Genomic DNA, 13,361 nt, shown 5'->3' on the forward strand with positions numbered 1-13,361 from the left:
CGAGACCCCAGGGCAGGGCTCAGGCTTTCAGCAGAGCACCAGAGAGGCTCGTTACCTCACCAGATCATTAGACTGAATCTGTGATCAAAGACGGTGCGTCCTTTAGGGGTCCGTTTTTGTTCTATAACGCAACTAATTGATTGGCAGAATTTTCGAAAATAAAAACTTCGATTTCCCTTCCCGCTCTCCCAGCTGTCCCCATCAACACGGCGTTAGCCAGGACCCAGCCAGTATGCTGACACAGCTCCCCAATTTCCTTTCCCCTGCTCCATTTCCTTTTCAAATTGAAAACTATTAGGAGTCTTTAGGCAAATAATAGAAACCTAATGCAGGTGCCTGTTATAAATCATTCACTAGTTACTTTTAACCTAATGTCTCCTCAAACATTACTTCGCAGAAGGCTGCGAGGGAAAGAAATGCCTCATGAACTCTGACAATCAGTGGGTCAGGAATTAAGGTCATAATAATGTAGCCCATTTCTTCTTGTTTGTCAAATGACCTGAACACAGTTAGATTCCCGGGTCTTTCATCTGAGATCGGCTCCCCTCGGTAAGAACGTGGGTCTTGCCAAGAGCAATCCTCTTCTAGGATCATGCCCTGCCGCACACCCCGAAGCAGGGAAGGTGGCACGTGGCTGGTGTTGCCAGGTTAGTGCTAGTTCAGGGTTTTGCCACAGCCAACGCTATAGCTTTCCTAGGCACAACCTGATGATGTGCTCGGTCTAGATCTGCCGCATGTCCGAGGTTAAATTAATCAATGTTTAAGAGGTAGCTTGACATTTGTAAATAGAAATCTCTTGAGAAATTTGAAGTATTTTGCAGGCAAAATAAAATAGGAAGTAAACATTAATAACAAGAGTTAGTAATGACTGTTTTTTATGCAAAATAGACAAATGTACAGAAGTGCCTATTAATTCTGAATCACTGAAGCAAGTACCTAGGCTCAAGAGTTGGAAATGCTGCCTAAAATGCCAATGTGATCAGTCAATGTTAAAATTTACCTTCATCAACTAGGCATCATGTGTCTTACTCTCAGAGACAAATTCCTCCTATGTTCACTGGAAATAATATCAAGCATTTCAGAGGGGATAAACCTCCAACCCTATGGATGTACAAAGCAAGGCATGCAAGAGGGCGATCTGTTAGCATATGTGCTCCTGAACACATCGAGCAACTGTCAGGTTGTTGGAAGTATTTCTCACCATGCTGGGTGCCCTCACATGCAGCACTGAATGGTGCTACATTGGTCACAGATCACTTTCCCCATTTGGCTCCCCAGTGAGGTGTAAATATTTCAGAGCTAATGCATAAGTCATGTACACCTGTGTTTCTGAGTGCCACAGTAGTGAGACATAACTCTTGGGTATTTCTGAGCATGAAGGAACGTGTTTTATTTTCTGTCATTGCAAATGGAAAATACATGGAGATTTTCAATGTTTAACACTCAGACTGGTTCTGCAAATTCTTGGACACCATTTCCTCCAGCCTCAGGCAACATCTCAGTGATGTTCTGCAAACACGTGCATCTCGCCAGGACTGGAAGACACCCGAGGCTGTGTCCACACGTGACTGCCTACTGGGGCTCCATATCACTGAAAGCCAACATACGGAGTTAATTCACCCAAAAAAAGAACACCCCGAGCACACTTGCTATTACTGTGTGGGTGGACATTGTGATAGCAAACAACGTTAGAGGGATTCATATTCTTGCTACATCAATAGGTGTTGGGTGCCTTTGTCTTTCATTTGTGAATAAATCCAGACCTCACAGAAAATCCTGAATGCGTTCCTCATCTTACACTCATACTAGAAGAGAGGAAGAGTATAGCTTATTTATGGATAAAATGTTTGAAATAATAAAAGGCATCACACCGTGCACTGGACTGATTGGGAGGGGTGAGTAAGGTATAGCTCCTGGAGAGCAGGACGGCTTCCCCAGATGGTCTGCTCTGTATTTGCAGAGTGTAGTGCTTTGACTGCAAGGTGAAGGGGGAGATGGGGAGGCACATTAGCGGTATGATAATGTAAGGTGAAGGAAGCAGTCTCACTGCCCTGAGAAGGAATATTGATGGAGGTCCTCAGGTGCAGGCAGAGAGGCTGATGGGCTTCTGAAGAAGGAAATTGCCTCCTGGTGTACTTCTGCTGTGCTGGGGAAAATAAGATTCTGTCTACATTGGTAAATAAATAAAACAGAACCAAAAAATAGCTGATTCTTATCAGGGACCTTCCAACCAAGGAAAATACTCTATACTCTTCAGGAAAGTATACACTACTTTTTGAGATGATGAGTGGGACTCAAACACCGCTGTAGCAGGCAGTGCCTCATGCACTGTTTGGTGTTAGTCCACATGAAAGACACAGTTAACTAGATGGATATGTGTCTGATCTAAGGTACCTATTATTTTTCTCATGAAAGTAATGACCCTAAAGCAAAGTGACATCAAAGCAATTTTAATGTACAGACTATAAACACCTTTCTTTGTAGGGAAGGGGCCATTTGTCCACCTCAACTTTTTATCTGGTAATAAAACGGGAATAAACACAAACACTTTGTAATTTAATTTCTCCACTGCATTCTCCCATGTGCTTCCATCTTCACTTCTCAGGTTTTCTAGATTGCCAGCTTTTTTTTTTTGCTTTTTTTTTTTTTTTTTTTTTAATAAATACTCCCAAACACTTTTTGGGGGTCACATTTAGAGTAATAAATAGAGATTAAACTTCCAGCACAAACATATAGTGATGTATACTTTGTCACTGCACCTATAACAACTTCTGTATGAGACTGTCAGAACCAGGGAGTCAGGTGTGATTAACTGAACTTTTCACGATACTTACACCTCTCATACAAATGTCACAATGCTGCAATGCCACAATACCACTAAACCTTTTGGACTACTGATGTAGCTATCATATTGATATAGGAATGAGATAATTTTGGTATCATTTGCTATTATATACATTAAGAATAGCAACAGTGCTATAGCCTGTCATCTACCACTAGTCCCAGTGCTGTGTGGAGATTATGAAGTATTATTGGTCCTATTTACTAACTGGGACATCACTGGCAGCACCAGCCCTTCATGATTAATATATAGTTTCCTTTCTCCATTCAGCTGTTTCCTCATATCACACCAGTGGATCTTATGAGAGAACATGGCCCCAACCATGGTGCTTCTAACCCAAAATGTCTCTGCAAATTTTTTGTTTTTTCTGCCACTCAATAGGCTTCATCATAAGAAAAAAAATAATATTGCTGACTTTATAATTCCTAAAGCTTTTCTACAGCTAAAGTAACATCATAGAAACAGCATCACAATGGCCCATGGTGAGATTGTTTCCATTCCCCTTGTAGGTACTTGGAGCCTCAGGCCTGTCTTTGTCACTGACTCATCAGACTTTGAGGGCTTGATTAAGTTGCCTAAACACAGGCATCCATTTCCACTGAGTCACTTTATGGATTTCCATGTGAGATGTGTGAGGAGGGTGCAAACCTCCTGGACAGCAGTCAGAGGTTAGGCAGGACACCATGGGCATCTCAGGTGACACTACATGGGCACAACCACGCTAACCCCAGCAGTCTGACCTGCTATACTGTACATGTGTTTGCCTACACACAGTCGTGTACAGCTGTCAAACACAGTCCAACACTCTTAGGCTACTTTGTCACATCTAGAGGAAGCACCCATCAGCCAGAAAAGTCCTTTTTCCCAAGAGCTGCTCCTTTCTTCTTTGGTATTCAGAGAGATGCATCCTGAAATGTGCGCTGTTCAATAGATTATTTCAGTTTGGGCTCAGTTCATTCTTAACTCTTCTTTGAAATTGTCCAGAGGGCTAAATAAGCTACATTTTAGAGCAAAACTCAGGTCCTGTTGAAGTCTGTGAGCATTTTGCCACTGACTCCAAAGAAATCAGGATTTGATCCTAGAAAGTGTCTATCTGGACCAAGAAAGGCATGTCTTTCAATTGCCATCACCGTTATCTGGAGAGGCAATGGAGGAACAGAGCTGGTCTCAGTGATGAATGCTCTGTCCCTGAAACCACAGTGGAAAAGGCACCGAGGTAGCTGCTCTTGGAGAAAAGGAAAGGAAACTCAACTGAAAGTCAGATCTGTTTTTTCTCTGAGATTTTTAAACAGCAGCTCCAGAAGTGTTACTTGCATTTTATTTAGTACTTACAGTGCAACAGCAATGAAACCTAACATTACAGGGAGTGTGTGTTCCCACCAGAAAATGTCTTCAACAGCTCATAAAAACCTGGCCATTTATCAGCACTGCAGGAGATCTTTATTACCTCCCTACAGCATATGCTCTTCTATGATGTAGTTATTGATTTAACAAGTAAACTTCGTGGCAAGCTTTTATCTTGGAATTAGCAGCGAGACTGAAATAGAGCCCTTATTATTCTAATAACAGAGATGTGAGATTCCTGCATGTTCCAAAGGCCATATCATCACCTTAACAAGCATCCCATTAGGGCTGTCTGGGCTGCCACATCAAAGTGTGAGCTGTGAGAACTTTAACAATCATGATATCATACTCACCCCCGGCAATTTCACAACCCTTTTGTTTTTCTTCCTACAGGTTTGGACATCAGGCAAGCTCAGGTTATAGTGCTGTCATCGGGTACCAAATGTATAAATGGGGAATACATTAATGACCAAGGGCTTGCGGTCAACGACTGCCATGCAGAAATTGTGGCAAGAAGGGCATTTGTTCACTTCCTCTACTCACAGCTGGAACTACACTTAAGGTAACTGAATTCTGTTGATGCTTGGGCAATGTTATACAGCCTTCAGTGGAACAGATCCATCCTCCAGACATTTGAACTACTTGTTTCTTTATGTTGTTGTTTTCGACTCTTTAGCTGATGAAGGACCAATACACTGCACAGAAAAAAAATGAGAGTTATATAGTCTAGAGTGTTGGGTCATAAGCTCCTTTACTTCAGCTGATTTTCTTTCTGTAGCTATTAGATATGACTCATAAAGTTGGGGTTTATGAAGCCTGATGGTTTTGTACAAATCTTTACGTGAGGGCTTATTAGCATTATTCACTGGCCAGAGAGTGGAAGGGGGTCATTTTGCTCCCTGCAGCCATTTTCCTGTCTTCCTTGCTGCTGCTGAAATATCTTGAGGAAGTGATTTATTGATCGTTAATTCCTTCATTGACTCACTAGAGAACCGATGAGTGTTAACAGTACAGTAAACTTTGTGCCAAAGTGCAAGATGCTCTCACTCACTCCTTCTTTACGATGTTTTAAAATGTTATAGCATGTAGAATCATTACAGAGGAATTATTGTTCCTGTCTTTAGCCAAACCCACCTTGTTACCATTTAAATGGTTAATGGGTCATACATTGCCTGGAAGCTGGTAATAAGTGAGGTACCCCAGAGGTCTATCCTGGGACCTCGCTAATCATGTCTATCAATAATCTGGAAAATGCTACGTAGTGATTGGTTATAAGATTTGCAGAGGACACCATATTGTGGGGAGGACCAGTTGATATGCTTGAGGGCTGGGCTGTCATCCAGGCAAGCTGGAGGACAGGGCCAGCAGAAACTTTGACAGAAAACTCAACATGGACAAATGGAAAGTCTCTCACCGAGGAGGAAAGAATGACCTGCAACAACACAGGCTGGACCCTTACCACCTGGGGAGCAGCTCTGCTGAAAACGGATGGGGTTCATAGGCAGGCAGCAAGCTGAAACATGAGATAGCGGTGTGCCCGGCAGCAAAGAGGGTCAACAGGATCCTGGGCTGTAGGAAGAGTCAGTCAAGGGACTGATCATCCCCTACTACTCAGCACTCATTAGACCACATCCGCAATACCATGCGCAGTTTTGGGTCCCCCAATACAGAAAAGATATCAACCATCAGAAGCAGGTTCAGCAAAGGCCACCTGGATGCTGAGGTGCCAGAGCACTTGGCCTGTGTGGAGGGGCTGAGGGAGCTGGCCCTGGTCAGCCTGGAGATGGGATGGCAGACCCAGCAGATCATATGTCAACCATACAATGGAGCTGGCGTCTTTACCAGGGTGCACAGTGGGAAGATGGCAGACAACTGGCACACACTGGAACAAGAGAAGCTTAGTGTGAATATTAGGACAAACTGTCCGCATGGGAATAGGCAGGCAGTGGAACAGGTCACCTGGCAAGGTTGTGCAGTCTCCCTCCTGTCTTGGAGGTTTTCAAAACCTGAGTGAATAAAGCCCTGAGCAACCTGGCAAACTGCTTTGAGCAGGAGGTTGGGCTAGAGACCTGAGGTCCTTTCCAGCCTGAATTATCCTATGATCCTATGAAAACTGAGCAGAAGTGAAGCTGAGGTGGCATTTATTACATGGAAGGAACCAAGGAATGAAGGAAGCAAGGACAGAAAACAAACAAAATCCCCCTTATCTATAGGTCATTCTTCCACCTTCCATTCTTGCTTGCATTTTCATGTGACTTTATCAGAAGGGCATTAACCTCTGTGCAAAAACTCCCTTTGACTTCAGAAGGTTTTGCATCAGGTCACAGACACAAGGATTAATCTGGGCAGGATTGTGTGTTCTTGTGAGCACCTATGATACTGTTGCACTGAAGCAACAATAATAGGAATAATGGTTATTTTCACTTCACACTGGAGTTGAAGACAAGAGAGTATACTGAGTAGATGAGCTTGGCTAACAAAGGGGGACAAGAACCCTGAAGGGTTTAATCAAAACCAATATTCTCTCTATTTCAATCTGAATTGCTTTCAAGTTTACATTAAATTATTATGTTTTCATCAGTGTAGCAGCCCTAGTACTTGCTTCGTGCTACGGTCTCTTGGGAAACAAGTGCTACCATTGTATCTTAAACTATTGTATCGATCCACCTCCCTAACATGTTCAGTCATATTATTATTTTATTTGGATCAATGTCAACAGTCTTTTGTTAAGAGAATCCTCAGCGCAGCACAAACTCTGTTCACAATAACTTCAAATCACTCTCTGTTCAGCCAAGAGCAGGCGCCACTGCTTCTCTGACCAGCACACACGATAAAAAAAGCTGAACCAAAATTGTCAAGGCTAAGCACCTTTGAAAGATAGAGCGGAGATATTGTCAAACCAGATTTTGCTTCCTTAAAGTCCACAGGGAAGTAAAACTGTGTGCTATAATATATTCCTCAATTCTAGTATTTATTGCTACATTCAGTTTTATGCCATTACCCGGAGCTTTGACAAGCGAGAAAACGGGGGTGTTCGAAATGAAATGAAAAATGCATTTTCTGCACATTGAAGTCATATTTACCCCTTTTTCTCTAGAAAAAGAGAGACAACTCCCACAGGCAGAGAAATCACATGGTGCTACCGCATAGCTGAAAGGACAGGGTTTTTAGGACAGACGTGTTAACTCAGCTCCACTGGGACTCTCTGCACACCAGCTCCTCAAGCTTGGGGGAAACACAAATGTGGCTTCTGCATTGTTATGCATTTGCACTTACCTAGCCCAAATTAAATTCCTCTTCCAGGCCAGGAACCTGTTGTACAAATTCCCATATGAACTGAGACCAAAAAATGGTTCCCTAACCCCCCAAAACAATGAAAGCATAGTACTTGCCTCAAAGAGCTTAAATTTTCCATCCTTCCCTATGGAACCCGCAAGTTTGTTCTGTGGAGAGTATTCCCTATTTTCCACAAATCTTCCTCCCACCAAGCCTACCTGCTCAAATTGATCTCCACAGCTGGATTTCAAACGTCAGGAATTTCCAGCACAAGACTTATTTTTCTATATGATGCTGTCCTTGAAAAGGAACCACTTCTCCACAATTTACAAATGCTGCCATTGACCTCAGTGAAAGCAAAACAAGCACTTGTCTGAGTGTAGCATGAAAGGCTTCAAAGAGCAGGGACAAGGAGGCTGGAGAAAGTGAGGGCCAAGGTAGAGAATTAATGGCCAGGAGAGATGGAGTCACTGAGTTGAATATACTTCTTGACACTGTTCTTGAGTTGTCTAAAAGTTAGTCAGTTAAGTGTGAACTAGATCCCCAAGGCTCCTTTTATCACCACTGGGGAGACATGGGCATCTCTGGAGTGGGACTCAACAGACTTACTCAAGTATCTATTGTAGGTGAGATGAATTGCCATGTACTGGAGCAAATTTTTTTCCACTCCTATAAAGAGAGCATAGGGTGACCTCTTCAGATATTTGAACTGTAGAGCAGTCCCATCCACAAGCCAAAGTTGCAGCTTTATGTAAATTACTTTTTTTTCCTTCTCTTCATATCGCTAAACGTTAGAGGTGTGGCTTTCCCAACTTTTATTGGGAAAGAGAATTCCAGAATGGGAACTTCACCCTTGCTAAGAAGCAAGAGTGACAAATGCTTCAAAAGGAAACTTTCTTTCAACAATTCATTGTCTAGAGCTTGGGTTAAATAAAAGCCGAAAGCACAACTAAAACCTGACAGCTTCTAACCAGTCTGATTAAAACCCTTACCCCTCCCAGATTTCATTTTTATGACAACCATAATCCTCCAGTTCTCAAGACTTTCACGAAAAAGATGAAAAGTAAGACATACATTTTCTGATGTACAAAAGAAGGACAAGAAAGACCTTTTGAGAAGCTTTTTCTAAAAATTGCCATCAAAAAGTACACAAATACCATAGTCTGAATCTCTTGCAATGATGGTAGTAAAATTTGTATGTGTTTCAGTGGGATTATTCATACCAACTGACCAATAGGGAAGAAAAGAAAATCCAACTCTTCTTTTTTTAAAGAAAACAAAACTAATACCTTATTCTTAAAATAAACCAGTACCATAGCAGTCTTGCAGCACCTGCAGGTGCTGGAGCAATGATTTTACCAGAAGCTAAGTTCTTCCAGTGAGTCAGATGCAAACAACGGTTTAGTTTATACATAAAAAGCAAGGAATAGTCTTCAACCAGCCCAGCTGTTTTCTCCAGGAAAATCAGCTGCTTGTTATACACCTAATATTTCTTATTTTTGTCCTACTAGCCTCTTAATGGACATAGCTCTGTCCCTTTTAAGCCTGCTATTAGTTTCTCTAGGATGCCATGCTGTTGCGGGTAGCACTAGAGATTTCCCATACGTATGTTTACGTGCTAAAAACATCTCCTCTGCTTCTGTTTTAGAGGGTGAGGACTCGTTTCAGCAAAACACTTTGCATATCTTAAACCATAAGTACGTGCTTAAATCTTGAAGTCAGCTCAAAACATATGCATGTATTATGCTAAATAATGAACTTAAGAACAAGATTAGAATTAAGCACATTCTTAAATGTTCTTCTTGAATCAGCCTCAAATCCTAATTCTCCCACGGGAATTCATAACAGGCAAAGGTTTAGGGAGAAATTCTCCTCTTTTAGCCACAGCCAGCATGTGGAAATGACCCTTTAGTGCCACCCCCGGAATGAATGACGTTTGTGGGCTCACTGTGGGCTTCTCTCTTCACTGCTTTGTGCAGGTGTGTATGGCTGTGCAAAGTGGCATTGCAAAGGACTGCTGCTGCAAACTCAAACTCCCACTCACAGCCCAAAACGGCAACGTCAGAGGGAAAGCAGAACCGTACAGGTGCTGGGGGTGAAGTCACTTTGCAGAAGTGCATCTCATGCTCCACGTGGACCATTTTTGCAAGGTCCCGGGGTCCCCGTGGGCTTTGAAATTCCCCAAGCATCCCATGCACAAAAATCTCTGCTAAGACACAGCAGACGGTATTGCATCCCAAACTCTTTTGTAGCAATACTCTCGGAGTTGCGTTATTAACCTCTTCAGCCACTGTGCAGGAGAATGAATCTCATGTTTGAGTTCAGCCCCCAGAAGACCATCCCAAAGGCAGGTCAGGACCATATGTGGTACGGAGGATCTCAGCCTCCTGGAGGAAGAGTCAAGCTGCCTTGCCCTCCAGCCCTGCCATCTATTTTTAGAGCAGCCGTCTATCACCCAACCCATCAGCCACACCGGCCGCAGACCCTTCGTGGTACTCAGGGAGAGGGAAGAGAGCAAGGTTAATCAGTGAAAAACAATAACCAGTAAAACCAGGATGGGTGTTGATTACTGTGAACTCCTGAAATCCAGCCCAAAGAATGACTGCTCCAACCCTACATAGCAACTGTTTCTAAGTAGTGCAAGCTGCCCCCCACTCCGGTGAGGTTTAACATAATAATAGCAGGCATTAGGACTGCACAGCTTTGTATTCTCCCAGCTGATTTTGCAGTGAATTATTTAAAACTAACTGCAATTGCTCTAATGTCCAAGCAGCAGGGCTTACAGGTATTTTATTATTTCAGAGGCTTGTATCAGGGCGATAATATAATTAGTGCAGTTGGGAAATTCCACCACAGCCAGCAGAAAATGAAGGAGCTGCATGTGGCAGCCCCGGCTCAGCAGCTGGTGTGGCTCCCTGTCCCTGACAGGCGAGCTAATGTGCCTGTAAATTCCTCCTGACAGCAAACGCATCCCGGCATCAAAAAATGACAAAACACCCAAACCATGGAAGAGTGACAGCCAAACAGCTTCAATAGCACAGAGGCTGCACCGGGAGAAAACAGGCAGAGGCAGCTTGGATTGAAGCCAAGGACTTGCTCCGAGGCTGAGTAGAAAGCAGCCCTGTTTACACTAACAGGAGGCAGAGAAACCAGCAGAAATCGCCTTGGTTAATGGGCTGTCCTATAGTGAATTAAATGGGTAGGATTCTGGCTTATTAAGAGCCTCCTAGGAAAATCATTACCTGCAGGTGCAGTCCTGTGCAGAGATATTCCTGAAAAAAGACCCTTGAGTTTCTGAGGGGAGGACCAGGGCATCAGACGGAAAGGAGCCTCATTACAATTTCACTAATCACATTTTCACCTTCAAAATTATAATCACGACCATCACCCAAACGTACTTATTAGAGGCAGCTGCCTGTCAGAGAATTCACCCATATCTTCCCAAATGTAAATCATCTGAGGCACCGCACAGCAGCACAGCCTTAATGCGAGCTATTGCTGCGAACGGCAGGACTGGGAGGGTTTGGCCTCCCGGGCAGCTGTTGCTAATGGAATATGTGTGCTGTGTCCCCATCTAGCTGCTGAACCACTGCGAAGATAAAAGCTTCGTCTTAATAAGTATCTCTTTCAACTCAGCTGAGAAAAGCCTGCACAAGTTTTGTCCTCCCCTCTCAGGATGGCTTCTGATTTCCAAAAATGCCAAGTGACCAAGAGGACGCTGCTGGCTTAGATGGAGCGCTCGTAGGTGGCTCTGGTTGAAGGGGGAAGAAAAGCAACGCCTGGGGAGCCGGGAGGGTTGGCAGGGGTCGTAAAATCCGGGTGCTTCATTAGAGGGCCTTTTCAGTGGAGCATATAAATGCACATCTTGGTTGCAGTGATGTTAATGGGATTTAAACACGTGCCTAGGCATTGTGATGAGCAGAGCCGATTCGCTCACATGAGAGCCTAAGAGAACTTTTCCTTCTTTCATGCACCAGACCCTCTTTAAAATCAATGTGTTTATGCATCTGTGCATGTGAAGAAGGAGAGTTACCCTTCAAAAATCCACACGTTTTATCATTAGAATATATTCTAGGTAAGCATGCCAAAAGCACTTTGACAGTTTTGACCCCCTTCACGCATTTCTTCACTTGGAGAAGCTTATTGTTTTTCTCTTGTCACTAGGCGAAATATATGATGCCAGGTGCTAATAAAAACAAACAAACAGAGGGAGAAAAACAGAGAGAGAAAGAGCAGAAATGTTTCTGATTTGGCGTGTAACAAATGACCTGGAACCTCTTTTGTGATCATAGCAAACGGCGAGAAGACTGGGAGCGATCAATCTTCGTGCGATTAAAAGAGGGAGGCTACAGGCTGCGGGAGAACATCCTGTTCCATCTGTACGTGAGCACTTCACCCTGCGGAGATGCACGCCTCAACTCCCCCTATGAAATCACAACTGACTGTAAGAAAAAAAAAAATTCCCTCTCCTTTTTCCCCTTTGCGTGGTTTTTTTCTTTTCTTTTTCTTTTAAGATCAGTCCTTCTTTCTTTCTTTGTTTGCTTGCAGAAAATGTTTCTCTTGAGAGCAGAAACATTACGGGCTGTGTGATGTGTGTGTGTTGGTGCAACTGGTGCTTGGTCCCGTGTACGGGACAAAGGTGTGCAGGGAAAATTAGAGCTGGGCAAGGCAGCGGGAGGCTGCTCTGCGTGTCTGAGGCTCAGTGGCTTTGCTAGGGAATATGTCCCTAGTAGCCTGCATTTCCTGCTAGGAAATGCAACCCCAACCGTAAATAAATGCCTTGGGAAGGGTCCCCATGATCAAAGAGATCCTTGAAGCCAGGTCATGGGCTGGACCAGAGGATCAGGACTCTAGTTAGGGATGCATAGACTTTTCTCAGGGTTCAGGCAGTACATACGGGTTGAAGGGCTGCATTTACACTAAACCTGAGCTGCCCAGGCTGCAGCAGCTGGAATCTGAATTAGAGAGATGATATGATATGATGTGATATGATATGATATTGCACATCTGTAGTGTTGGCTGAAGGTCAGACTCTCTCCAGATATCACCCACCCTTGCAGCGAATAATGTCCAGACCCTTCTGGAAAGGATTCTTCCCAGGCCATCCTGCCTATGTTAAATCAACTGCACGGTCACTGCTTGGCAGATGGGCTAGACGGAGTCTACCAGGCCAGCCTTGGAGTCCCTGGGCCCATACCTAAGGCATTTAAGCAGAAACATGATTTTCCAGGGATTTCTCCTCTAGAGGTGATCTTGCAAGTGATCAGGTCTTGACCCAGTGTGTGCCACCAACAGACCTGCAGAGCTTGTTGTCCATGAAAAGACATCCCGTCTCCAGCACATGACCCAGCACTCTGATCTTGTCACCCCCCCAAACATGCATGTCCCTGTCATTGCCCTGCCATCACAGAGGCACGTCCTTGTCGTGTTCCCACTGCACCAGCTTTGCCCTTGCCAAGCCACAGGGAATGGCCCCAACAAAGGACAGGGGACTTGAGAGGTCCATGGCTTGTTATCACACGTGTCTGTCATCCCATGATCAAATGCACGATGCACAAGGTGCACTCTTATCTCTGCCCCTAGGTATTGTTCTCACACATGCATTTTACTGTGCTGTAATACCCATAGTCCTGGCTGCTAAATGTACATATATATAATGAGAAATAGTCCTTGCCCTGACTACCTTGAATGTGAAGCAGGCAAGACACAAGAATGGATGGAGGAGAAAGCATAGACACAGTAATGTAAAATTAATCATCCAAGGTCACACAATGACCTGACTTCCTCACAGGCAAATCCATCAGACAGTAGTTTTCACTCCTGGTTCTTATTTGTACAAGTTATTTATTAACGATTAGGTATTATTCTCCCCAGACTGGAATCTTTTTGTCGTCTGTGA

At 43.8% G+C, this 13,361-nt stretch overlaps 1 protein-coding gene across 1 annotated transcript in view; it reads left to right on the top strand.

Moving 5' to 3' along the window:
* The window catches only part of ADARB2 (adenosine deaminase RNA specific B2 (inactive)), a 324,517-nt gene that overhangs the window by 271,595 nt on the left and 39,561 nt on the right, over positions 1-13,361 (top strand). Inside the window, exons 5-6 of the mRNA XM_049798800.1 lie at positions 4,580-4,748; positions 11,755-11,906. Coding sequence (XP_049654757.1) covers positions 4,580-4,748; positions 11,755-11,906 — 321 coding nt within the window. The remainder of the gene's footprint in view (positions 1-4,579; positions 4,749-11,754; positions 11,907-13,361) is intronic.

The sequence above is a fragment of the Accipiter gentilis genome, chromosome 4, assembly GCF_929443795.1.
Source record: "Accipiter gentilis chromosome 4, bAccGen1.1, whole genome shotgun sequence".
Taxonomy (NCBI): domain Eukaryota; kingdom Metazoa; phylum Chordata; class Aves; order Accipitriformes; family Accipitridae; genus Astur; species Astur gentilis.